This window comes from Schistocerca nitens, chromosome 7 (assembly GCF_023898315.1).
Source record: "Schistocerca nitens isolate TAMUIC-IGC-003100 chromosome 7, iqSchNite1.1, whole genome shotgun sequence".
NCBI classification, from domain to species: Eukaryota; Metazoa; Arthropoda; class Insecta; order Orthoptera; family Acrididae; genus Schistocerca; species Schistocerca nitens.
The window spans coordinates 379960659-379988147 of NC_064620.1; the positions used below are offsets into that span (position 1 = coordinate 379960659).

At 42.5% G+C, this 27489-nt stretch overlaps 1 protein-coding gene across 1 annotated transcript in view; it reads left to right on the plus strand.

The window, feature by feature from the left end:
- LOC126195650 (probable DNA double-strand break repair Rad50 ATPase) overlaps positions 1-27489 on the plus strand; it is a 178609-nt gene that overhangs the window by 93379 nt on the left and 57741 nt on the right. The window contains exon 2 of the mRNA XM_049934275.1: positions 13894-14625. Coding sequence (XP_049790232.1) covers positions 13894-14625 — 732 coding nt within the window. The remainder of the gene's footprint in view (positions 1-13893; positions 14626-27489) is intronic.

Below are 27489 nucleotides of genomic sequence, written 5' to 3' on the forward strand. Positions count from 1 at the left end.
TTCATTCGTTCTGGGTAATCTAGTCAGTTTCAGCCTAATCTTCATTTTAAATTGTGACCTGAGTCTATAACTGCTTCCGGCTATGCCTTACAATCCAGTATCTCACTTCTGAGGCTTTGCTGGGCACGATGTAATCTAACTGGAATCTTTCTAGTCTTTCTCCTCTCTCATTCTTAGTATCAATTGGTATTCTCCCGTAACTCTTTCTTATACTAATTCCCTACAACCGCATTCCAATTTCCCATTCCTATCAGATTTTAATCTCCCTTTACGTACAGAATTACCTGTTGAGTATCCTCATTTACTTCCTCTACCTCTTCATCTTCAGCTTGCGACGTAAGTTTGTATACCTGAATTATCGTTGTCGGTGTTAGGTTTGTTCTCATCAGAATCGAAAGCAAACTATCAATGAACTGTGCACAATAGCTCAGTCTCTGTCCTATCTTCTTGTTCATAACAAATCCTGCTCCTGTTATATCATTTCCTCCTGCTGTTGGTATTACCTACTCTCATCTGACCAGAAATTCTTGACTTCTTTCCATTCCACTTCACTGAGGCCCACAGCATCTAGAGCATTTCCATTTTCATATTTTCTAGTTTTCCTATCATGCTCAAACTTTTGACATTCCACGCCCCGATTCGTGGAACGTCATCCTTTTGTTGGTTATGTAATCTTTTTTCTCATGGTCGCCTCCCCCTAGGCAGTTCCTTCCCAGAGATCTGAATGGGGGACCATTCTGGAATCTCTTTCCAATGGAGAGATCATCATGATACTTTTTCAGTTACAGGGCTCCTGACCTGTGGATACACGTTACGTGTCTTTAATGCAGTGGTTTCCATTACCTTCTGCATCCTCATGCCGTCGATCATTCCTGATTCTTCCACCTTCAGTGGCAGTTTCCCAATCCATGGACAAGAGAGCATCCTGAACTTCTGTCCCACTCCTCCGCCCTCTTTCACAAATCCGTTGGCAGAATGAGGTTGACTTCTTATGCTGGAAGTCTTGGGCCGCCGATGCAGACGATTTATTTAAATATATAATATGCGACGGGGTGGAACCCGGGACCGAGGAAGTTTTCATTATTAATCGAAGATGCTACCTAACGCCACGGGCGTGTGATAGGTACCGTTATCTGCTTTTGTGAGTTTATCAAATTTATCTCCTGCGATGAATAATCAACCTTCGGGGCGAATCTTGGAAGATGCTCCCCAAGAAGTTCGAAAAGTATTGACTGTACTTAAGGTTCTTCACAATAGCACGACGACGATCGTATAAATAGTTCCAAAAATCCTTGAGTCCTAAGACACCACCTCCGTATACACAACGAATAGCGTGACCTCTGATCCACGTAACAGCGTTGTGTTTTGTCCTCGGGTAATAAACAGCGTCCGAGTAGAGGAGAGTGCGGGAATTGACGTAAGCCGGCGACATCCTTAAAAAGAGAGCCAACATTTAACGCACAAAATACCAGACCCCTTCCGCCGGCCCACAATGTAGCCTATGTTCGTCTGTATCCCGGACGTTGTTGTTCACACCTAAAGTCGAATCTGCAAGATGGATCCTATGGAGGTTCTCTCGAGTAATTTGTTCACCGTCAAGTACCGCAACTTTGAATCTAGAGTTACCGCGTTGTCAGTGCGCCATACTACGTTCCAGTGCACGGTATTGCATGTCAGTTAGGCGACATTAGGCGACCGACGGCGAAGGAGTGTGCGATAGATGCCACTGGATGGTTCAAATGGCTCTGAGCACTACGGGACTTAACATCTGAGGTCATCAGTCCCCTAGAACTTAGAACTACTTAAACCTAACTATCCTAAGGACAGCACACACATCCATTCGAACCTGCGACCGTAGCAGCAGCGTGGTTCCGGACTGAAGCGCCTAGAACCGCTCGGCCACAACGGCCGGCGATGCCACTGGGAAGCGAGAGAAGGGGAGAACGACCTGTAGGGCTCTCAGTAAGCGCCGCCGGAGGGTGAAGGGGCGGTGGTGCCTCTATCAGTGAACCCGTGAGGCTGCTCTGGTACCGGTGCGAAAACTCGAGGTGCATATTAACATATAGAGACACTTCTCGATCATGAACACTGACAAGGCCAAGTCAGCCCCATTCCTTAGGAAGAGTGAAGGAGAGCTACCGAACCTTGAGTATCATTCCAGTGCTGCAAATGAACAGAATGCCGCCATGATGCTGCGAGCTATGTGTTTCGTCATCGATAGTGCTTGTGGTACATGCGGAATTCGTGGTGCCTGATAGACATTAATAAATTCGGTGCGTTGATGAAGCTCCAGAGCACCGAGACGATGTTCCATAGGTCCAGCACGGATGTGCTGCAAGAGGCTCCGATAATTAAGGGTCGTCGTGCGTTAGCTGTCGGCATCAAGAAAGCGGATTTCATCGGTCTGTATGAGTGGGACAACGCTTGCAGGTGTCATCCCAGTGCCAATATTCAAGGCCATCGATTTATGTTCATTTATAAGGCTCCCCGAAGCTTCGCCATAAGGGGCTAACAACATTATGTTTGTGGCGAAGAGAGAACATCAGATCATCTGCATACGCAGTACAACTAGAAACGAAGCCACCAACCGACAAATCCGTCAGGCGGTGTCTCAGAGCACACAACAAAGGTTCTAATGCTAAAACGTACAGTATTCCCTTGACCACTGGTCCTTCTCTCAACTGTTGCGAAAAAGAACGTTAAACGTGTTAGAATTTGGAAAAGTCAAGTCAATTTCCCTTTTATTTAGCAGTGACTACGCTAGTATAGTGCAGCTAAAGAATGAAATCGGAGGTCGGGCAATAATAAATAGCATTACTTATTTGCTTCTTGTGGCTTCTCGCCGAAAATATGGCTCGCTGAGAAACATGGCTTGCTGTAACAACAATTTGCGTCTAGGAAGTGTGATTTTGGTTTCCATCTTTCGGATAAGAACATTTAGAAGATTAAATTACTAGTATATCCTCTATTGTGGTTTATTTTCTTCGTTTCAAATTTTCTGTTTCTACAATGATGAAATCAGAATTGTTCAGTACGGCAATATACGCCAACATCAACCACATCACTCTCTCGCCAAGTACATTCACCAACTTCAGCTAACAACAGAATGGAACAGAATCAAGACTACTATTAACAAGCACCACAAAACATTACGTCAAGATGATCAGAGATGTAAATACTCGCAGCACAGCAATGTAAGCCGGCCGAAGTGGCCGTGCGGTTAAAGGCGCTGCAGTCTGGAACCGCAAGTACCGCTACGGTCGCAGGTTCGTATCCTGCCTCGGGCATGGATGTTTGTGCTGTCCTTAGGTTAGTTAGGTTTAACTAGTTCTAAGTTCTAGGGGACTAATGACCTCAGTAGTTGAGTCCCATAGTGCTCAGAGCCATTTGAACCACAGCAATGTAACAGAGTATCGATTTATTCATCCACAAAAATATCTTTAACAAATGCTCTCGCAATATAATCTCAAATGTAATTACAACCTTGAATTAAATTTAAGATATGAAAAATAAACCGTTTGAAAGATAATTAAATTAATAATGTTTGTCAGTCATCATACGAATATAAATTTTTCTGTTTGAATATAAATAAAACAAAACGAAGGCCTACTAATTTTCATGTGAAAATTGTTAGTTCTTTTTTAAATATAACTGAAGTTATTAACATTCTGCATCTTTGTTCATCATGTCTACACATTTATTTACTAACACGGTCACCCTGGCGACGTACACATTTCTCCAAACGAGAGACCAGTTTGCTGATACCATCACTGTAGAATGACTTTGTTGACGGAGGCCCAACGTCACCTCAGCTTGCCTTGCTTCATCACCGTCAACGTGAAATCCTCGAAGGTGTTCTTTAAGCGTTAGAAACAGATGAAAATCGGATGGGACAAAGTCGGGACTATGTGGAGGATGATCGATGACAGTGAACCGAAGACGTCGGTTTGTTGTAGATGTCGCACCTCTCGTGTGCGGTCTGGCATGCGGCATGCTGAAGGAGACGGTGCTCCACGTGTGGACGAACTCCTAGAATTTGAAACTTGATTGCGGCCTCTTGTTTCTGACTCACTGACATAGTTACGTGGCACACCGCCTTGTTACACACTACAATTAGGAGCTATCTAGTGGCAGAGGGCTGCAAATGTATAGACATGAAGAATAAAGATGTAGGATGTTATTAACGTTAGTTTTATTTCAGGGGGATAGGACGTGGAACGAGCCGAATTGGAGCAGTAGAGGCACCACAGGACATTTTAATTTACACTGTCTATTGCCTATACTTGTACAAATAAATTCATAAAACGTTGTTAGAATGACCAGGAAGGTTTCAGGATTCACACTCATAGCAGAGGAAGTTCAAAAACATAAAAAAACAATTTTTTTTTTTACATTTGAAATTTCATCATTTTTTCACTTGCTATTAGCTGCATTTGTTGCTGTAGGTACACTTTTCTTCATAAGTAAGAGAGATTCTTCGATGAATTTTGCACAGCATACAAACAATACTTACAGGTGTATGAAACTCTAGAATTTCCAAAATCTGTTAAAAACTGTGGTAAAAATTGAGATAATTAACTATAAAATTCGAGTTTTCTCTAAAGTTTAAAACGTAACATCCCATTCATTTTTCCATAGATTAAATAAATTCTAGAGTTTCGTACACCTGTAAGTATTGTTTGTAAGCTGTGCAAAATTCATCGAAGAATCTCTCTTGCTTATGAAGAAAAGTGTACCTATAGCAACAAATGCAGCCAACAGTAAGTGAAAAAAATAATGAAATTTCACATTTAAAAAATATTATTTTTTCGTGTTCTTGAACTTCCACTGCTATGAGTGTGAATCCTGAATCCTTCCTGGTCATGCTGACAAAGTTTTATTAATTTATTTGCAAAAGTATAGACAGTGCAAATTAAAATGTCCTGTGGTTCCTCTCCCTCTCGAAGTCGGCCCGTTTGACGTCCTACCCCCCTTAAAGAGCTTGAAGAGATTTCACATAAAAATTGAAAGGAATTAATTTTCAGTACGCCCTCGTATTTTATTGTTTGTTCACTCAATAGCTAAAATGTGTGTTATTTCAACAAAAAGTTTGTATATCGGATGCGCATTGCATTTATTTGTATCGAGTACTCCAGTTGTTTGAATGTATTGTGAATTGTGAAGAAAATAGTGGCACTGACCTGTTTCATTACAAAATAGGCTTTGTTTCCTTCACTAATGCCGGCCGCTGTGGCCAAGCGGTTCTAGGCCCTTCAGTCCGGAACCGCGCGACTGCTACGATCGCAGGTTCGAATCCTGCCTCGGGCATTGATGTTTGTGATGTCGTTAGGTTAGTTAGGTTTAAGTAGTTCTAAGTTATAGGGGACTGATGACCTCAGATGTTAAGTCCCATAGTGCTCAGAGCTATTTGAACCATATGAACCTTCACTAATGAGGTGTAATTTCACCTCAGTGGATGCATGAGTAGCGAAAACACAAGAATTTGGTCAACCGAAAAGAACACATCCTTCACGAAGAACCTGGCGCTGTGAGAACATTGATGTGTGGTGTACCGTATCGCGTTGTCGAATAATGGGCTGAACTCTTTGAGACAACAGTGAAAAATTTTGCGTTCGAGACATCGTTACACATCTTGAGGTATATAAATGTTATTGTTGGTTGCAGCAGAATGGTGCTACTTACAACACACATCTAATAAAACAATTCATTTCTTTACCTAATTGTGACATGAGAACGTATATTCGTTCATCTATCGAACTTCTTGTGTGACAAAACACCGTCAGATTTGAATTACCAGTGACTACGACGCTAATACAGCGTAAACAGTGACTGACACCGCGACCGATTGACCATGTCTGTACTTATCTCCCATCATTTGTTTAACCTGTGACGTCATCGCTATAAGCTATAAATTGGTTTAGTTAGGACGTTGATTCCGGTGTCATTGTGAAGAGCTAACGGAGCTAGAGGACCGGAAATGAGATAAAAATATTCGCCGGAATATTAAATTGAAAATTACAAACTAATGAAAGATGTCATCTCATATGACTCGTAAATATGTTCGGAATTGCAGAAAAAGCACGTCATAGGGCAGTTAGGGTGGAAAGGAATTCAAAAATTCTAAAAACTCCAGTGCCGAGCGAATACGAGAGCTACGGCAGTGTCGAAAACGAAACGAAAAAACGGCGCAAAGCGATTACGTAGCTGACACATCCGCTTACGGTGAGCAGTGACAATATAAATTGGTGCTTTATCTGTCTGTAACCATATACTTCTCAACGTTACCACTATATTAAAGCGATGTGTAGTTAAATTACGTACTCAAACGAAACACTTGTTATGCTTACATCCCGACGTGTTCACGAAAAGTCTACAGCCTGGAGCCGAACTGGGCATACAATTATTTATTATTATTATTATTACTATTATTATTATTATTATTATTGAATCATATCTGAAGAATTATTGCCCCACATCATGTCAGTTTAGCGTCTTCAGACGCCTTCCTGTGGTTTTATAATAACAGGCTCGTATACTCATCGAACTAAAGGTTAACACAACAACAGAAATAAACAACTTCAGTGTTAAGCCTCCTCAAAGTAGCTTCAAACATGGTAAAACGAGTTCCTGAACAGAGGAAAGCTTTTCAGTATATGTTCTAAACAATGTGTGAGAAGTTACGAGATAATATACTCTTGATTACTTTTAATATGAGCAAACTTTCAATCACACCGTGTAAAATATCATACTACTGACAACACACATCATCTGCCAAATGAAAACCTAAATGTGTATTACTAGCCTGCACGACATGCACAACACAGCCACTGTGGTTTCGTTGTGAAGGTTTTGTAAAATATGCTTTTAAGGCTTGCAGTGAGCACGCTATAAAACATAAATGACTTTCAAATTGAAAAGAAAGTTTAAGATCTGTTCGATGAAAATAAGTGCGCCTTTCAGAAAAGTAAGGACACCAGACAGACGGTTCTGGGGTTGCGATTGATAATGGAAGCATAACTTGGGAAGAATCAAAATGCTTTCATTGGATTTATCGAAGTGAGGAAAGCTTTCGACGATATGAAACGGTAAAAGATGTCTGAAATTCTGAGCAGAATAGGGGTAAGCTATAGGGAGTGGTGGATAATGTACAATATGAGCGAGAAGCAAGAGGGAACAACGAGACTGGAAGACAAAGTACGAAGTTCTAGAACTAAAAAGTATGTAAGGCATGATGTAGTCTTTCACCCCTGCTGTTCAATCCATTTATTGAAGAAGCAATGATGAGAATAAAACAAAGGTTCAAGAGTGGCATTAAAATCCGTGTTGAAAAGATATCAATGATGAGATTTGTTGATGAAATTGCTGTCCTCACTGAAAGCAAAGATGAATTACAGGATACGTGTGTGGAATGACTAGGCTAATGCTTACAAAATCTGGACTGAGAGTAAACCGAGGAAAGATCAACAAAGTGAAGAATGTACGAACTGAGTTTAACAACAAAATTGGGAACCACGAAGTAGGCAAAATTAACTAATTCTTTTACCTTGGAAGCAAAATAACCCTTGACGTACGAAGCAAGGAGGAGAAAAGGATATTCCTGGCCAAGAGAAGTCTACTGATGTCAAACACAGGCCTTAATTTGAGAAAGAAATTTCTGAGAATGTACGTTTTGTGCAGAGCATTGTATAGCAGTGACTCACAGACTGAGGGAAAACCGGAGCAGAAGAGAACCGAAGGGTTGAGATAAGGTGCTACAGAGGATTGTGGAAAATTTGGTGGACTGATAAGGTAAGGAATGAGATGGTTATCCTCAAAATCAGCTGGAAAAGGAACATATAGAAAACGCTGGCAAGTGGAATTACGCCCAGTATGAGTTGGGGTTGTTTGGGGGAGGAGACCAGAGAGCGAGGTCATCGGTCTCAACGGATTAGGGAAGGATGGGGAAGGGAGTCGGCCGTGCCCTTTCAAAGGAACCGTCCCGGCATTTGCCTGGAGCGATTTAGGGAAATCACGGAAAACCTAAATCAGGATGGCCGGACGCGGGATTGAACCGCGCCCAGTCTGTCAACCAAACTACAGATTTGGGTTCCCTATGTAGGAGATGAAGCAGCACTACTCCACCCTGATGGTGGCTACATGTCACAGAGGCCACAATGTTACTCCGCGTCTTATTCGTGCTAGCTATTGTTAATGCACGTCATTAGGGTGGATATACCTTATGATTCCTACTGCTTTATTTTCCAATAAAGGTATTGTTTTTTATGTAATCTTTGTCGACGTAGTTCCTGTGACAACGACATCATGACTCATGTTTATCTTCGTTGTCACGTGTGTCGTAATGGAAAGTATAGGGAAAGAGAGAATTCTGGGCTAAAACAAATCTACCGATTTCAAACATAGGTCTTAATTTCAGGAAGAGATTCCTTAGAATGTATATTTTGAGCACAGTATTGTATGGTAGTGAATCGTAGATAGAGAAAAAAACTGGAGAAGAAGACAATTGAAGTATTTGTGATGTGTTGTATAGGAATGTTGAAAATTAGGTGGACTGATAAGGTAAGGAACGAGTAGGCACTATGCAGATACAGCGAAGAAAGGAAAATATGGAAAACATTGACAAGAATAAGGGACAGGATGAAAGGACATCTGTCAAGATATTAGAGAATATCCTCCATGGTACTACAGATGGCAGAGATTGTAATGGAAGACAGACATTGGAATACGTTCAGCAAATAATCGAGGACGTAGGATTCAAGTGCTACACTGAGATGAAGACTTTCACGCAGGAGAGGAATTGATGGTCGATAGCATCAGAGCAATCAGAAGATGATAAAAAACGAGAAGAAGAAGAAGAAATGAAGAGAAACTCAGAGACCAAAGAACCCTCTGTTAGTACTCCACCGTTACGCAGTCAGACGAAAATTATATCCGGTATACGTAATAAATGAGCATATATTAAAAAAAACAGCATATCACGCGATTAATGAAAACTAGTCGATTACAAAACCACATTTTTAACTGATTATCGCTGCCGCGAGGGAAAATAAAGGTTGCTCTAGGTTTTGTAAATTTCACAGGGACCCCGCATGAGCGCATTCGTCTAGATAAATATGTAAAGGCCGTTGTAATTTTTAATGTGCTATTTTCTCTGTGCTTAAATAGCTCGATATGGCACAAAGCACAATTATTTTCCCTAGCTATAACAGCATTACGTGACTTTTTGCGCGTTTTGCCATTCATTGAGTTTTAATGGGCAGCAAAATAATTCCTGCGATATCTGTTTTGCTGGAGATGAGATACGTGCTGTAGGCTCGCTATCATTTCACCGCCGCTGCATTTCATTTGGAGTTATCAGCGGTGCCTGCATGGACGTGCATTCGGCCGCACACCGGCGCGATGGCTGACACAACGCGGGGCCGGGATCGTTACTGTCCTTCACATGGGACGTCTGCTGTCAGCAGCCCACGAAAAAGTGATGACCCTTCCACCTAATGTACAGTACGGCAGACTAATAAAAATTAAGCCCTGCATCGTCAGAGTAAATTCCCTGTTCAAACGTATAATGGATGAAGGTAATATCAGGTGCCCCAGGGTTCAGTATTAGTTCCTATACCATTTTCACTGTATGTAAATGATGTGTCACCGGTTTTGTCCTACTGAAAATGCCACATGTACCCCGATGACCTCCAGTTGTATCTAAGTGCAAAACCAGAACTACCGAGAATGTAGCTTTGAGCCTTCTACGTCGTCCTGTGTAAAATTTGTAATTTTATCTGATACATGTGGTTTTATTTTCTAGTTCTGCTTATATTTGGCATTCTAGACTTGACTTTTAGGTGTAGTCTCTTATTTTTCCTTATATTTTGTCATCGGTTTTTCCTATCTACATTTCGGTGTGATTTATGGTGTGATAAAATTGATAGCCAGCCAGCCATCCAATCACAGAAGCGTCTTCAAAACGTCTGCAATTCCGATGGTGCGACGCGTCTCTACAAACCTTGACATGGAATGGGTGACGACACGAAGTGTCTTGTTTTGGATGACACAGTCATCGTCGTTAAAGTTACTAAACATATCCACTTTTTTTCTCAGAACAAGAAATGATAGTTGTTTGTTCGACGGCACATAATGAAAAGATAGGGCACATACGCTGGAGGAGCAGCTCGTAAAAATTGCATACAAAACAAATTTGAAAACTACTCTTAGCGCGCCCACGTACGACTTTGTGCGGCAAGCAATTAACACCGACTCTGCCCCTTGCTATAGCGCTATCGGAACAGGTGAGGTTACACAGTAACCTATATTAAGATGGCCAGCCTGGCGGCTGCTACCCGGATATGTTTCTGACATTATAAATTCTACTAAGAGTAAAACCGGGCGATCCTAAAAGACAGTTGTGATCGCCTTCCTGGCGATGTCGTGTCTGTTGGTATTACTGTATCCTGAAGGAGAATTCGTGTGATGTCTCATTATTCACCGCCTCCAAAATTTAGGTGTTTCATACGAAAGTTGTCTCACACAAATAACAAGACAGCTAAATCATGCAACACTGTTTTCCTCGTATCGTCTAAGAAATCAAAGAGCTGCCCCCATTGACATTGTTTTGTGTACTTCTGTCAACAGTTTGGGAACTAATCGATAAAACATTTATTATGGTGTTGATTTTATCTGACCGATTCACGCAGGAGACATCTTGAAATTTCTACGAATACTTGTGTAACGTGTGCAATGTTCAACTGTCGTTCTTCAGGGTTTTTGATAAACAATATATTCCAAGTGGATGGTACCTAGTCATGACCTGACGTGTTTTCTACGTGCAAATTTGTTCATGTTTACTTTAGCATTTTATTTATTTATTTAACACGATCTGATTAGGAGCTATTAAGCCCTCTCTTACAATATACCAGGGTTTCACACGTGAGATACATTTTTACATCATAATTAACTAGGAAATAAAAGTTTCAGCTATGACAAGCTTCAGGTCATCTGTTATCTTCATTAAGATATGTTGTGCTGTGAAGTTTATGAAAACTACATTGACTTCTTTTTCTCCCTTACAAAGCACTTATTCATCACTGTTTCGTCATACATATGTTTGTTCCACATACAAACTGCGACGACTAAATGTTTGAGAGAAACGGAATACGAATTTTCACGAAAACTCTACATATTATAAAAATGTATAATACATACTTACATACATGTATGTATACTTACATACATGTATGTTCCACATCTCCCCCTAAACCACTGAACCGATTTCAACCAAACTGGTTACACACATCACATACTGTGTGGAAACAAGTGCTGTGGCGTTAAGAACGTATGCTTCCCATAGGTATTTCGGCTCAGAAAGTAGAAGGAAAGAAGAAGATTACGGTTCTGCATTCAGTCGACATCGAGATCATTAGAGACGGAGCAAAAGAAGCATTTGTTTGAAAGATGGGAAGGAAATCAGCCGTGCCCTTTCAAAGGAAGCATCTCAGCATCTCAGCATTTCCTTGGAGTGATTTAGGAAAATCACGGAAAATCAGGACTTAGATTTGAACGGTCGTCCTCCCGTATGTGTGTCCACTGCGTTAACCAATGCGTCACCTTATTCACTATGGAAAAAAGTAGTTCTTTCTTGCTGTGGAAAAATTTGATTTTCCTTACTGTGAAGTACACAAAACTGCCAGTACAGTCAGATTTCTTACAGGACTGGTGTGTTGTGTGGGTTGTCTTGGAATGCGTTGCCAGCGGTATACATGAAAACAGCCATGTGTAAGGGGTCCGCAGGCCCCTTACTACTAAGTCTGCATCAGTACAGGTCGACAGGGCAACTATCGATAGTGTGTTGGGTCGCGAGAGCGAGAGTCAGTTCAGTCAGTGCTGTGTTGGGTAGGTTCCCGCGAGGCGGGCACAGAGAGCTGTGCAGAAGCCAGCAGTTGAAATAATGCAAATTACCGACAAAGGGAGTGGCCATCGCCGCGGTTTTACCCCTTTGTGTTAGTATTATACGGGAAAGTGAAACAGTTTAATTATGAGAGTGATTCAGTGATATTTGTGTGCCGTTATTGAGATTCCGCGTCTACCGCGCCGGCATTATTTGGATTGCAGTGTTGGATTACAGTGATTGTATTTTGCGTGTGACGATCATGAATAACGAAGAAACCTGTGCTGAGATTAGCCGTTATTAACAGTGTATGACGAAGGCAGTGGCTGTCTCCTTATCTTTGTGTTTTTGATAAGAATATAGGTCTTGATTAGTGAAGCTGCGTTTGTTATTCTTCTTGCCACCAGACATTTCATTATTGCAGCATTTCAGAAGGACAGAATGGAATGTAACAACTCCCAAGCAGTCCAATCCGATTGCCAGCCCCATTAGGTACACGGTCATATTAATTAATTACTTAATTTGGGCTGCTATTCAGATCCGCGAACGAGCGGATACACCAAAATAATAAGGGAGTGTTACACCCTTGGCTTACCGTGAAAGGACTAGTGCAATTTTCGGACGAATAGTAAAGAACAATAGGTAATTTTACCTTGCTTAACGCGAGAAAATTAATTTTTCAATTTGGATCGGGACAGTGCATAAACTTTAAAATCGCGACAAGGAACAGTGCATTTTTTGAACAATGCGAAGTAATAGCATCCTATGATTGTGACTAAACTGTTTTTCTTGCCATATTAAATAGAACAATAGTGTCAATAAACTGTGTTGTAAAGTGCAAATGCGTAAATTCGCGTGAAAAACTGTGAAAAGTGAACACTAAAGAAAGACATGTGTGAACAGTAAAATAGCAAAACGAGCCAAGAATTCGTCACGAAAGTTTTTAGAAAAGTGTTTAGTGGTCGTATTTTGACTGAAACTGCTTTTTGAACAGTGAAAATCGGACAGCTTCGTGTGGACCCATAAACTGTTATGCAGACGACAATGTGTTGTGGCGACGCAATTATTGAGTGACGTCACGCAGACCCGTGTAGCAGTTGCACCAAAGAGCTTCGGTCCGCAAGGTGATTTCACACGACATCCTACTACGGAGCGACGCGACTTCGAGACAACGAGCGCAGTCCCGGCATCTAGCGGCCAAACTACAAACTACGCCCGCCTGCAGCGCCACGGAGCGGCCGACGGAGAACTACGTCGTCTTGTAGCAGATCTTCAACTTCACGCGAGCTTCGGCAGCAGTACACCGCCACGCCCACCTCAAACATCGACTCGCGGTAACGTCGGTTGGTGAGTGAAGACGACTGGTTGACATAACAGTAAATTGCAGTGTGCAGTATTCGCGATAAATAAACAGTTTCTAACTGATATTTACATTAGGAAAAGTGCCCGATTATAGTAATTTCCGAAAAGTTTGCGCCACATACTTTGGAATATAGCATACTTATTTATGCACACTGCACTGTCTATATGGTAGTTGTTTTTGGGGATTTTACATTTATAGATTTTGTGAGTGTTGTGATTATCTTGTTTAAAACATTTTTACATAAACTGTGTAAGTGGAAATTGTTATTGTAAATTAGTAGGTTTTTGAGAGTTGTGATGTTCGGTACTCATGCATGTAGTATCATTTTGGGGATTAACTGCAAGGATTGCAGGTACTGTTTGATTAGTTTCATGGTAATTAGGAGTGTTTTGGGTTATTAGAGGTTATTTTTGTATTACTTGCCTGGGCATTAGAAATAAACCAAACATGTCTACTGAAGATAAGCAGGTCTGTGAGGCAGTAGTTGGAAGGAAAGGGATAGGACAGGAAAGCAGAGGTGATTCAGGAATCAGTGATTGTGGATTGTCATTAGGAAGCCCATCAGCACATTCAACTAGTTATCCCGAGACACCGGGACAAACGACGAAAAATAAGTCAGTTTCAGAGGGTGCCGATATGTGGTCGGTGTTAGCAGACTTGCTAAAGGAGGTTAAGGCAACTAGAGAAAGGGGAGAAATACTCCAAGAATCGTTAGAGAAGAATTCACAAGAAACAAGAGAATCGTTAGAGAAGGGTTTACAAGAAACAAAAGAATCATTAAAGGATGAGTTACAAGAAACTAGAGAAGAGGGAAGAATATCCCGAGAATTATTAGAGAAAGGTCTCAGAGAATCACTAGAGAAGAGTTCACAAGAAACAAGAGAATCACTAAAGGAAGATTTACAAGAGATCAAAACATCACAAATGAAGATGGAATATAATTTGAAGAAGGAAATGCAGGAGTTGCAAGAACGACTGAAGATGGACATCGACGAAAGAGAGAGGAAGCTACAGAAGAGCATAGACCAAATCCAGGGAGACGTGGAGAAGATGGAAGGAAAGTTAGCAAAAAAGATAGAAGACGATATTGAAGAAACAAAAGCCGAATTGGGAGAAAGAATCAACGAAGTGGAAACAAATTGCAATCATCGAATCGCCGAGGTGACACAGATGCAGAAACAATGCAATGATGCGGTTAAGGGGATAGGAGATAGGCAAAACGAACTAGCTGTCAATCTGAGAAATGCTATAGCCGTGCAACGAGAAGAGGATAACAAGAGGGTTGAAATGGAGGTCAAGCAGTTACAACAGGGAGTGCAGCAATTGGAGAGCAAGACGGAAGAAATTGATAAACGAATTAGCAATGCCACCTTAGCCATTGCGGGAGGTAAGGTCGTTACATTGATGAGCAGTGATAATCGGTGCATCCAAAGTAATACAGGGCAGAAATTTAGACCGAAAGGAGGGTTGCACCCAATGATATTTATGAAATGGCTAAAAGGAGTTTTCCCAGCACATCTTAAGGACTCAGACAAGATTCAATTTGCAATAGATAGAATGGAAGGTGAGGCCTTCACTTGGGGAGTCAGGAAGAAGGAAGGGACTACTAGTTATGACCAGTTTGAAGAGGAATTCTTGAAGAAATACTGGTCCAAAAGCCATCAATGTGCAGCAATTGAGGACCTACTACACCGCAAGTCACTTAGTACATGGAGAGGAACATTGAGAGAGTTTGCCGAACATTTGTGGGAATTGAACGAGACCTTGGAACAACCCCTGAGTGATGACGTAATGATATCAGCGATAAAAAGAAGAATGAGCCAGAGAATGCAAGAAACTGTATCTGGGAGCCTAATTGAAGATAGGGAGGCCTTGATGAAAATACTGGAACAGTTGGAATCTGTTCGATCACAGGGACACAATCAACCTAATGATCAAAACCAAGGGGGAAATAATGACCCAAGAAATCATTTTGGTAATTCGTCTAATTATAGAGGAAGAGGTGGTGGCCATAGGTACAGGAACCATGGCGGTGAACGTCAATGGAGAAATGATTGGAGAAGGAGTGAAGAACCAAGAGATCATGAGAGAAGATGGGACAGTCGAATGAATGACACAATGCATATAGAAGAGGGAAGTAATGACCCAAGGAACCATTTTAATCATTCATCTGATTATAGAGGAAGAGGTGGAGGAACCGAAGAAAACTGAATGACACTCCAGGTGAGGTCCGGTCAAGAGTGAGGGCTACCAGGACCCGAATAAACCTGCTAAGATATTTAGGACATTTAGTTGCAAAACGGACATTGCAAAAGGGGAAATATTTGGTTACATTGTGTTTTTTTGATGTATTATAATCAGAATTGCATATTTCATATCGAAGATTATCTAAGAATGAGTATAAAACCTGTAATAACTAATTTGTAGTATAGTAATCCATATGTTCTGTGTTTAAGTAATAATTTTTGGTTATATGTTGTGTGTTTCATTCAATGTTGGACTAGAGAGGACTATTGCGGGTTGATATAAAAATTGTGATTTGGACAATGCCATTTATGTGATGTAATAACCTTTTGTAGAAATTATTGTGGAGGCAGCCCACTACCGGAGTCGGATTATTTTGATGAACTGTAGTTCCATTTATTATTTGTATTGTATGTTTCATTCAAATGTAGCAATGTTTAATTCCCTAGCCGATTCTTTTTCGCCTGCGGCTCTAAAGAAGTTTTCGAGGGCGGGGATGTAAGGGGTCCGCAAGCCCTTACTACTAAGTTTGCATCAGCACAGGTCGACAGGGCAACTATCAATAGTGTGTTGGGTCGCGAGAGCGAGAGTCAGTTCAGTCAGTGCTGTGTTGGGTAGGTTCCCGCGAGGCGGGCACAGAGAGCTGTGCAGAAGCCAGCAGTTGAAATAATGCAAATTACCGACAAAGGGAGTGGCCATCGCCGCGGTTTTACCCCTTTGTGTTAGTATTATACGGGAAAGTGAAACAGTTTAATTATGAGAGTGATTCAGTGATATTTGTGTGCCGTTATTGAGATTCCGCGTCTACCGCGCCGGCATTATTTGGATTGCAGTGTTGGATTACAGTGATTGTATTTTGCGTGTGACGATCATGAATAACGAAGAAACCTGTGCTGAGATTAGCCGTTATTAACAGTGTATGACGAAGGCAGTGGCTGTCTCCTTATCTTTGTGTTTTTGATAAGAATATAGGTCTTGATTAGTGAAGCTGCGTTTGTTATTCTTCTTGCCACCAGACATTTCATTATTGCAGCATTTCAGAAGGACAGAATGGAATGTAACAACTCCCAAGCAGTCCAATCCGATTGCCAGCCCCATTAGGTACACGGTCATATTAATTAATTACTTAATTTGGGCTGCTATTCAGATCCGCGAACGAGCGGATACACCAAAATAATGAGTGTTACACATGGCTGTGCAGAGACAAGGGTGGGGGGAGGAGGAGATGAAAGGGGGATGAGAAGATGAATAGAAGAGAGAGAGGAAACGGAGATAGAAGATTGACAGGACAAAGGATGGGAAGAGGAGACGGACGGAGACAGAGGAGACGGACAGAGATAGAGGAGACGGACAGAGACAGGGGAGACGGACAGAGATAGGGGAGACGGACAGAGACAGGGGAGACGGACAGAGACAGGGGAGACGCACAGAAACAGAGGAGACGCAGAGAGACAGAGGAGACGCACAGAGACAGAGGAGACGCACAGAGACAGAGGAGACGCACAGAGACAGAGAGAGGAGGAGGAGGAGGAGGTGGAAAGGAGAGGAACAGGAGGAGATGGACAGAGATAGGGAGGAGGGAGCGGACGGAGAGAGGGATAAAGGGAGGAAGACAGATAGAGGAGGCAAGAGGCCACAGAGAATGCAGGAGGAAATGGAATAATAGAATACTGAAATAATTAAATGCCCAGCTAGTTTAAGATAAAATTCATGTAATCGAAATCTGATCAGACATTTTTCATTTAATTTCTTTTTTGTTCACAATGATGCTCGGAGTTTCAAATAGGATAATATGAAATATAATCCTGTACTGGGTAACAAAGAGTAATAGTGTTCCAGAGCGATGGAGAAGTGGAGCCCCCGATTCTTTACACAATATGTTGTGGATTGGCAAGACAGCCAACCCACTATGAGAGGAAGCCGAAAGGCACGCTTTTTAGCTCACGCAGGCTGGCGTGAGGTCTGGAACAGGTCAAGGAAATGAGACTAACAAAAAACGTACGTAGCTGCTGGAATACTTAACTTTAATCCATAATTGGCGAACATCGCTCTTGACGGTACATGTTTTACAGCATCAATAGTAACTGGTAATGGCGCTTTGCTAGGTCGTAGCAAATGACATAGCTGAAGGCTATGCTAACTATCGTCTCGGCAAATGAGAGCGTATTTTGTCAGTGAACCATCGCTAGCAAAGTCGGCTGTACAACTGGAGCGAGTGCTAGGAAATCTCTCTAGACCTGCCGTGTGGCGGCACTCGGTCTGCAATCATTGATAGTGGCGACACGCGTGTCCGACGTATACTAACGGACCGCGGCCGATTTAAAGGCTACCACCTAGCAAGTGTGGTGTCTGGCGGTGACACCACACAATATTTATTAAAAACCGCTGCCGGCCGCGGTGGCCGTGCGGTTCTGGCGCTGCAGTCCGGAACCGCGGGACTGCTACGGTCGCAGGTTCGCATCCTGCCTCGGGCATGGTTGTGTGTGATGTCCTTAGGTTAGTTAGGTTTAAGTAGTTCTAAGTTCTAGGGGACTTATGACCTAAGATGTTGAGTCCCATAGTGCTCAGAGCCATTAAAAACCGCTGCACAATGCTTACGTAATATTGTCGCCAAGCGTATCTTATGTAGCCCGTTTTGCAATATAAAATTCCGCTACTTTCTTACCAGAGATCATGCCTAATCTCAGAAGATTAGCAATGTTAATTATTTAGCCAGGTTAATTTCGCTCAAGCTGTCGAGTTGTGGGCACTGACACTTCAAGAAATTGTCTTCCAAATCTAATTATGTGAGATAAATCATAGAATGTCTCCTATCAGTTTACTTTGTTACTATGCCGACGAAGGTTTACTGTTAACGCCAAGATCAGTGAGTGCAGTTGCTTGTTGTGGAAGTATTAAATATTCTAAAATATGGAAAATTATTAGCGTAAGTCTTGATCACTTAGTTTTCAGTCATATACCCTGTCCTCACCAAAGATTTCAATAAACAAAGTTTCATAACCAGTTTTCGTGATTTCGCTAAGTCAGAGATTAAGTAGCACTTTGCTTTATCGTCGGAATAGATTTCAAATTTTCGTTAAAAAATCACTTCTAGTCATGACCTCCAAACACATCTCAGCATAAATAAATCTGATACAGTGTGGTGTCACTGCCAGACACCACACTTGCTAGGTGGTAGCTTAAATCGGCCGCGGTCCATTAGTACATGTCGGACCCGCGTGTCGCCACTGTCAGGATCGCAGACCGAGCGCCACCACAAGGCAGGTCTCGAGAGACGGACTAGCACTCGCCCCAGTTGTACGGACGACATTGCTAGCGACTACACGTACGAAGCCTTTCTCTCATTTGCCGAGAGACAGAATAGCCTTCAGCTAAGTTAATGGCTACGACCTACCAAGGCGCCATTAACCATTTGTAACGTTGCATGTACCTCAAGATAGAGTCTCACTTGTATCATCCAGAATGCTGTATACCAAAGGACAATATAAAAGTTAAGTGTTCTAGTAGCTACGTTCTTTTCTTTATCACATTCATTACGAATCCTGTTCCAGACTTAAACCAGACGACGTGAGTTGACGCGTGCCCTTTCGGCTACTTCACTGTGGACTGGCTGCCTTAACAGTCCACAACATACAGTATGCCTATTTTTCAAAATAAACCATTCCTAACACATTTGTCTCTCTTCCCCTGAGTCACAAACATTTATTTTTTTACAATACAGTCAATCAATGTAACTTTTCGTAACTTTTTACCAGTTAGTGGCTCTTGGTAACGCTTACCTTTTCTCTGCGTAACGCAAACTAAAATGGTACTAATGTAAAAGGCGAATACCAAAATATTAACATGTCGCTTTGGGCTGCTGCTCTACCTACTTGCAATGTTTTGTACTAAAATTAATAGTTTTATTACCTCTGTGATATCTAGGTAGTATTTCAGTTATCTTTCCACTTTCTTACAAGTTAGTGTACATTTTCAGTTTCCTAAGCACTCATTAACTATAGATATTAAATGTTAAAGTGGGTGTTGTGATGCGTAACTTATTTTGTGTCCAGTATTTTCAAAAAATGGAAAAAGAAAATACTAAGATACCATGATTGTTTATGAAGACTACTGCCAACTAAGTCGATTTACATGTTTGCCGGCCGATGTGGCCGAGCGGTTTTAGGCGCTTCAGTCTGGAACCGGGCGACCGCTACGGTCGCAGGTTCGAATCCTGCCTCGGGGATGGATGTGTGTGATGTCCTTAGGTTAGTTAGATTTAAGTATTTCTAAGTTCTAGGGTACTGATGACCTCAGATGTTAAGTCCCATAGTCCTGAGAGCCATTTGAAACAACACATACATGTGTATGTGGCTGTCATAGAACTGAACTTACCCTTCACTTTTCGTTGTGCAATACATTTACATTCTTTAAATAACACCATCATCATCATCAGTGTTCTGCCTAAAGGCAGGTTTTCACATGGTAGTTCTCTAGGTTGTCCGGTCTTCTGCCATCATCTTCAGGTCTGCATAATTTCCTCTTCCCTTTATGTCATCTATCATCTTGTATCTCCTTCCTCCTCTCACTCTTCTCCCACAAACCAACCCTTATAAAGCAGCTGCTAGCAAGCACTCGCTTCTCAATGAAATGTCCCAACCAGTTCTTTTTCCTTTCTCTTACAACCTTCAGCAACATCTTCTCTCACCAACCCTTTCCAATACTTTTTCATTACTCACTCTTTCCATCCAGAATATTCTCTCCATTCTCCTCCACATCCACATCTCAAATGCTTCTAACCTTTTTTCATACTCTCGTCTCAGCATCCATGTTTCTGCCCCATATAGTGCCACATTCCACACAAAATATTTGACAAGCCTTTTCCTTAGTTCTTTATCTAATTTGCCACATAAGAGACTCCTCTTTCTGTTGAAAGCCTCCTTTGCTATGGCAATTCGAGTTTTCACCTCCTGGTGACATCACAAGTCTTCAGTTATTGTTCTTCCAAGATATTTAAATTCACTTACTTGGCTAATTGTTAGATTGTGCTATTTTAATATTGGACAATCTGCGTCTTGTACTGATGACCATACTACAGGCCGTAGTATCAAAGGGAATCTTCCGCTATCTTCTTCTTGCTCGGCCGTCGGATCTCTGAAGTTTACATCCGGAGACATCAACATTCCGGGCAGCTCTGAAGATCTCTTCGGCTGCCACATAGCTGCTGCGTCCCTGATGAAACATAAGAAACAAAAATTACACCCTGTTGTAGTTTTGGAAATTAATATCATTTATCTAACCATTGGTTTTGCTACGTAATCCGTAAAATTAATAAACCTGGGCTGACATTTACCACATGTCGTTAATGAGATAACTGATACAGTAAAAAGCCCTGTATCACCACTACATCAAAGATAATAAACAGCTGCCAGGCAGATGGCGTTAAGAACGAGGGGCACCAGTTTTACCTGTAGGTCGTCTTCGAAATGTTGACGCATGTGGTCGGACAAAGCTGCTGAACAATAATATCTGCTCTGCATAGTAACTAACAGTTCTTGATAAAACTTTACGTAGTTTTCGTGTTAGAATTCTTAGTGTTTTCTTGATCGTTTGGAACAGAAAGCGCCCTAAAGCTGTCTTTTGTTTGTTTCGCGGCCGTTAGCCACTAGTCACTTGAATCAGCAGTTGTCTTGTGACAGCCAGTGCGAGAGCACCAGCAGCAGCGAGTACTGTTTGTATAAAGCGTTTATTTTGCATTTTGTTTACGACCTTCGACTAAGGAAGGGATTCTATTTGTGTTTATCTGCTCTGCATAGAAACTAACAGTTCTTGATCGTTAGGAGAGAAATTTATTTTGTACTTATTTGCTGCGCTTAGCTTTTAAATAGTTTTTCTGGGAAAACCTAGCGTAGTTTTCGCGTCTCGTATTTCAGTGAGTGTTTCTTGATTATCAGAGTAGCTCATCAGAAGATTATCTTGGGAATTTGTCACCGTATAGAGTAGGGTAAATATAGTCATGTGTAGGGACTGTGGTTGTTGTGAGCGGACGCAAGGAGAATTGGCCACTCTTCGGGGGCAGGTGGAGGCTTTGTCTGTTAGGCTCATCGAGCTCGAGGCGCAGGCGTCGGCTCGTAGTGGCGTTGGGGCAACTGTGGTGAGACCTATGCCTACTTCGGTGTCCTTCGAATCACATGGAACCCCTGATGTCGCTGCGTCTTCCGGCAGTGAGCATCTTACCGGTCAGCCATCACTCCAGGGTGAATGGCGGACAGTGGTGGGCTCGCGCGTGCCTGGCCGAAAGGCGAAGGTGGGATCTGGCCGCGTGGCAGCTGCCTTACCCCTTTCCAACAGGTACGGGGTGCTTCCTAGTGGTGATGACATCGTTTCCGAGCCACCACAGGATGCCTCGCCTGCTGGGCCAGTGGCCGATTCTCCGGCAAGGTCCCGACAGTCACAGAGGGCGGGCCTATTAGTTATAGGGAGCTCCAACGTTAGGCGGGTTATGGAGCCCCTCAGGAAAATAGCGGGTAGGTCGGGGAAGAATGCCAGTGTGCACTCGGTGTGCTTGCCGGGGGGTCTCGTCCGTAATGTGGAGGAGGCCCTTCCGGCAGCTATTGAACGCACTGGGTGTGACCGGCTGCAGATAGTAGCACATGTCGGAACGAATGACGCCTGCCGCTTGGGTTCTGAGGCCATCCTTGGTTCCTTCCGGCGGCTGGCTGATTTGGTGAAGACAACCAGCATCGCACGCGGAGTGCAAGCTGAGCTTAATATCTGCAGCATAGTGCCCAGTGTCGATCGCGGTCCTCTGGTTTGGAGCCGTGTGGAGGGTCTAAACCAGAGGCTCAGACGACTCTGCGACTATAATGGTTGCAAATTCATCGACCTCCGTTATTGGGTGGAGAACTGTAGGGCCCCCCTAGACAGGTCAGGCGTGCACTACACACCGGAAGCAGCTACTAGGGTAGCAGAGTACGTGTGGCGTGCACACGGGGGTTTTTTAGGTTAGAGGGACCCCCCCTTGGGCGAAACGATAAAATACCTGACGGCTTACCAGAGAGAACATCAGCATCGTTGATAAAGAACGTCCGTCCTCAGAGACCAAAAACAGGAAAAGTTAACGTAATATTGGTAAACTGCAGGAGTATCCAGGGCAAGGTTCCTGAATTAGTATCGCTTATTGAAGGAAATAGTGCGCATATAGTATTAGGAACGGAAAGTTGGTTAAAACCGGAAGTGAACAGTAACGAAATCCTAGACACAGAATAGAATATATACCGCAAGGATAGGATAAACGCCAATGGTGGAGGAGTATTTATAGCAGTAAAGAATTCAGTAATATCCAGTGAAGTTATTAGCGAATGCGAATGTGAAATAATCTGGGTTAAGTATCAAAGGTGGGTCAGATATGATAGTCGGATGCTTCTATAGACCACCTGCATCAGCAACCGTAGTAGTTGAGCGCCTCAGAGAGAACCTGCAGAACGTCGTGAAGAAGTTTCGTGATCATACTATTGTAATAGGGGGAGACTTCAATCTACCAGGTATAGAATGGGATAGTCACACAATCAGAACTGGAGCCAGGGACAGAGACTCTTGTGACATTATCCTGACTGCCTTGTCCGAGAATTACTTCGAGCAGATATAGAACCAACTCGTGAAGCTAACGTTTTAGACCTCATAGCAACAAATAGACCGGAACTTTTCGACTCCGTGAATGTAGAAGAGGGTATCAGTGATCATAAGTCAGTGGTTGCATCAATGACTACAAGTGTAATAAGAAATGCCAAGAAAGGAAGGAAAATATATTTGCTTAACAAGAGTGATAGGGCACAAATCGCAGAATATCTGAGTGACCACCATCAAACGTTCATTTCTGAGGAAGAGGATGTGGAACAAAAATGGAAAAAATTCAGAAACATCGTCCAGTACGCCTTAGATAAGTTCGTACCGACTAAGGTCCAAAGCGAGGGGAAAGATCCACCGTGGTATAACAATCATGTACGAAAGGTACTACGGAAACAAAGAAAGCTTCATCATAGGTTTAAGAGTAGTCAAATCATAGCTGATAAGGAAAAGCTGAACGAAGCGAAAAAGAGCGTAAAGAGAGCAATGAGAGAAGCATTCAACGAATTCGAACATAAAACATTGGCAAACAATCTAAACAAGAACCCTAAAAAGTTTTGGTCATATGTAAAATCGGTAAGCGGATCTAAATCCCCTATTCAGTCACTCGTTGACCACGATGGCACCGAAACAGAGGACGACCGAAGAAAGGCAGAAATACTGAATTCAGTGTTCCGAAACTGTTTCACTGCGGAAAATCGTAACACGGTCCCTGACTTCAGCCGTCGCACGGACGCCAAAATGGAAAATATTGAAATAAACGATATCGGAATTGAAAAACAACTGCTATCACTTAGTAGCGGAAAAGCATCCGGACCAGACGAGATACCCGTAAGATTCTACAGTGATTATGCTAAAGAACTTGCCCCCTTTCTATCAGCAATTTATCGTAGATCTCTGGAAGAACGTAAAGTACCTAGCGACTGGAAGAAAGCGCAGGTCGTTCCCATTTTCAAGAAGGGTCATAAATCAGATGCGAATAATTATAGGCCTATTTCGCTTACGTCAATCTGTTGTAGAATAATGGAACATGTTTTATGTTCTCGTATTATGACGTTCTTAGATAATACAAATCTCCTTCATCATAACCAACATGGATTCCGCAAACAGAGATCATGTGAAACTCAGCTCGCCCTATTTGTCCAAGAAATTCACAGTGCCGTAGACACTGGCGAGCAGATTGATGCCGTATTCCTGGACTTCAGGAAGGCATTTGATACGGTTCCGCACTTACGTTTAGTGAAAAAAATACGAGCTTACGGAATATCGGACCAGGTTTGTGATTGGATTCAGGATTTCCTAGAAGAAAGAACACAACATGTCATTCTTAACGGTTCAAAATCTGCAGATGTAGAGGTAATTTCGGGAGTACCGCAAGGAAGCGTGATAGGACCTTTATTGTTTACAATATACATAAATGACTTAGTTGACAACATCGGTAGCTCCTTGAGACTATTTGCAGATGACACGGTTGTCTACAAGAAAGTAGCAACATCAGAAGACTCGTACGTACTCCAGGAAGACCTGCAGAGGATTAATGAATGGTGCGACAGCTGGCAGCTTTCCCTAAACGTAGATAAATGTAATATAATGCGCATACATAGGGGCAGAAATCCATTCCAGTACGATTATGCCATAGGTGGTAAATCATTGGAAGCGGTAACGACCGTAAAATACTTAGGAGTTACTATCCGGAGCGATCTGAAGTGGAATGATCACATAAAACAAATAGTGGGAAAAGCAGGCGCCAGGTTGAGATTCATAGGAAGAATTCTAAGAAAATGTGACTCATCGACGAAAGAAGTAGCTTACAAAACGCTTGTTCGTCCGATTCTTGAGTATTGCTCATCAGTATGGGACCCTTACCCGGTTGGATTAATAGAAGAGATAGACATGATCCAGCGAAAAGCAGCGCGATTCGTCATGGGGACATTTAGTCAGCGCGAGAGCGTTACGGAGATGCTGAACAAGCTCCAGTGGCGGACACTTCAAGAAAGGCGTTACGCAATACGGAGAGGTTTATTATCGAAATTACGAGAGAGCACATTCCGGGAAGAGATGGGCAACATATTACTACCGCCCACATACATCTCGCGTAATGATCACAACGAAAAGATCCGAGAAATTAGAGCAAATACGGAGACTTACAAGCAGTCGTTCTTCCCACGCACAATTCGTGAATGGAACAGGGAAGGGGGGATCAGATAGTGGTACAATAAGTACCCTCCGCCACACACCGTAAGGTGGCTCGCGGAGTATAGATGTAGATGTAGATGTGGATGTAAAACTAACTATATAATATTCATGACTATGGTTAACATGAGTTCAAATAGAAATTCTATTTTGCAGGAGATGGTCCCTCACAAAATAAAATTTTATTCCCAGTATTAGCAGATGACCTTGAAACAATTTAAATTATATATCAGTGTACCAAATTTCACGTCTTTACTGTCGTAAACATTTCTCGAGAGAGCGTTGCCAGTGGCTACGCTGTAACTGGTGGCACAGAGTGTACGGGACCGCGTTTGAGTCCGACCACATGCGTCAACATTTCGAAGACGACCTACAGGTAAAACTGGTGCCCCTCGTTCTTAACGCCATCTGCCTGGTAGCTGCCGTGCCGTCAGATTCGGGCTGAAGACACCGCCGCCACGGTGCATCTGCTTTCGCCTCGCACAGTGCAGGAATAACCACGCACTCTGTTTGCTACTGCGGTGTCGCTTGTCCCTGCAGCCCCGGAATTAAAATACAAGCCGGTACCATTGGAACTGTGCCGTGCCATCGCGGCTCAAACTGTTTACCATTAAACTATAGTCGGACAAAACTGTATTTAGAAATTAAAGCACAAAAGAAGTATCACCGAAGCATCTATACAGCCTCCACCTTTCTAAATCGTTATTCTAATTCAGATGATTCTGGTGACGATGAAAATGTAGCAGTGATGTCGTCATGTGCGGAACGATGTGCAAAGTTTCATCACACTTTTCTAAAATCGGGCTCCTCTAAATCATCACACAGTCATTGTAATCAGGAGTCAATATCCTTTCACTGACGCCTGTATTCGCTACCACCACCGAGTGGTACGACCATACATCACCTACATGCATCGAAAGCGCCGACACTCCGTCATCTGAGCTCACGGAAACCCTGGTATGTAATACGCAAACTATCAGTGTCCACTGATGGTCAATGGTTTAAAATGGTTAAAATGGATCTAAGCACCATGGGACTTAACATCTGAGGTCATCAGTCCCCTAGACTTAGAACTACTTAAACCTAACTAACCTAAGGACATCACACACATCCATGCCCGAGGCAGGTTTCGAACCTGCGACCTTAGCAGCCGTCCACTAATGATCGACCAAAGTAATGATTTGAAGTTATCCTACTCTTGAGTGTTTCAATACATCAAGCAATACCCCGCGATCTCCACTGCTGGCCGTCAATATTGCAACACCAGTTAGCTATTAAACAATTAAATTTTGCTTAGTGTGCGTGGATAATAGAAATGGAAGAATATGTGATCAAATTTGTGGATGATATACACAATGCGAAATGTAGTACCAGGAATGACATTTTAAGAACATGTTTTTTACCATACTACTTATTTATTTGCTCGTAGTGGTACAAGTTACTCTACGAGCTCGTTTCGGCGTTTTGCCATTATCAAGCGTACTGTGTAGATGGTATAATAGTGTTCATTACGTCTATATCAGTCTATGTCCACGTACGCTTACGTCTTAGCTGGTATGACGTGGTCTATATGTAGACTATTATAGAAACTGTTATACCTTGTTGACAGATATATCTGATATGACAAAATCCCGAAACAAGCTTGTAGTGTAACTTGTATGAACACAAATAAGTAAATAAATACTGAGTAGGCAAAACATTATGACCACCTGCTTTATAGTTCCTTTGTCCGTCTTTGTAACGAAGTACGTCACTGATTCTGCGTATCACGGATCCGACAGTTCGTTGGTAGATTTGTGGAGATATGTGGCATTAGATGTCTACACACAGGTCATTTAATACGCGTAAATGACAGGGCACTGGTTTGCGTTAGTGGTAACGGCACCCAGTAGCGACACGGATAGGCTCCATACAATTTACATCAGGCAAATTTGGTCGCAAAGCCATCAAAGTCAGTTCACTATAACGCTCCTCAAACTATTGTAGCACGGTTGTAGCTTCGAGATACGGACAATTATACTGATGAAGATGAGATCTCTGTCGGGAAAGACATCAAACATGAAGGGATGCAGATGGTTCGCAGCTGTCAGCATGTCCTAAGTTACTGCCATAGACCATATGCAAGCGCAGGGCAATGTCTCCCGTAGCATAATACTGCTCCCACCCAGCCTGCCTCCGTGGCGTGCTGCACGTTTCGACTTGGCATTTG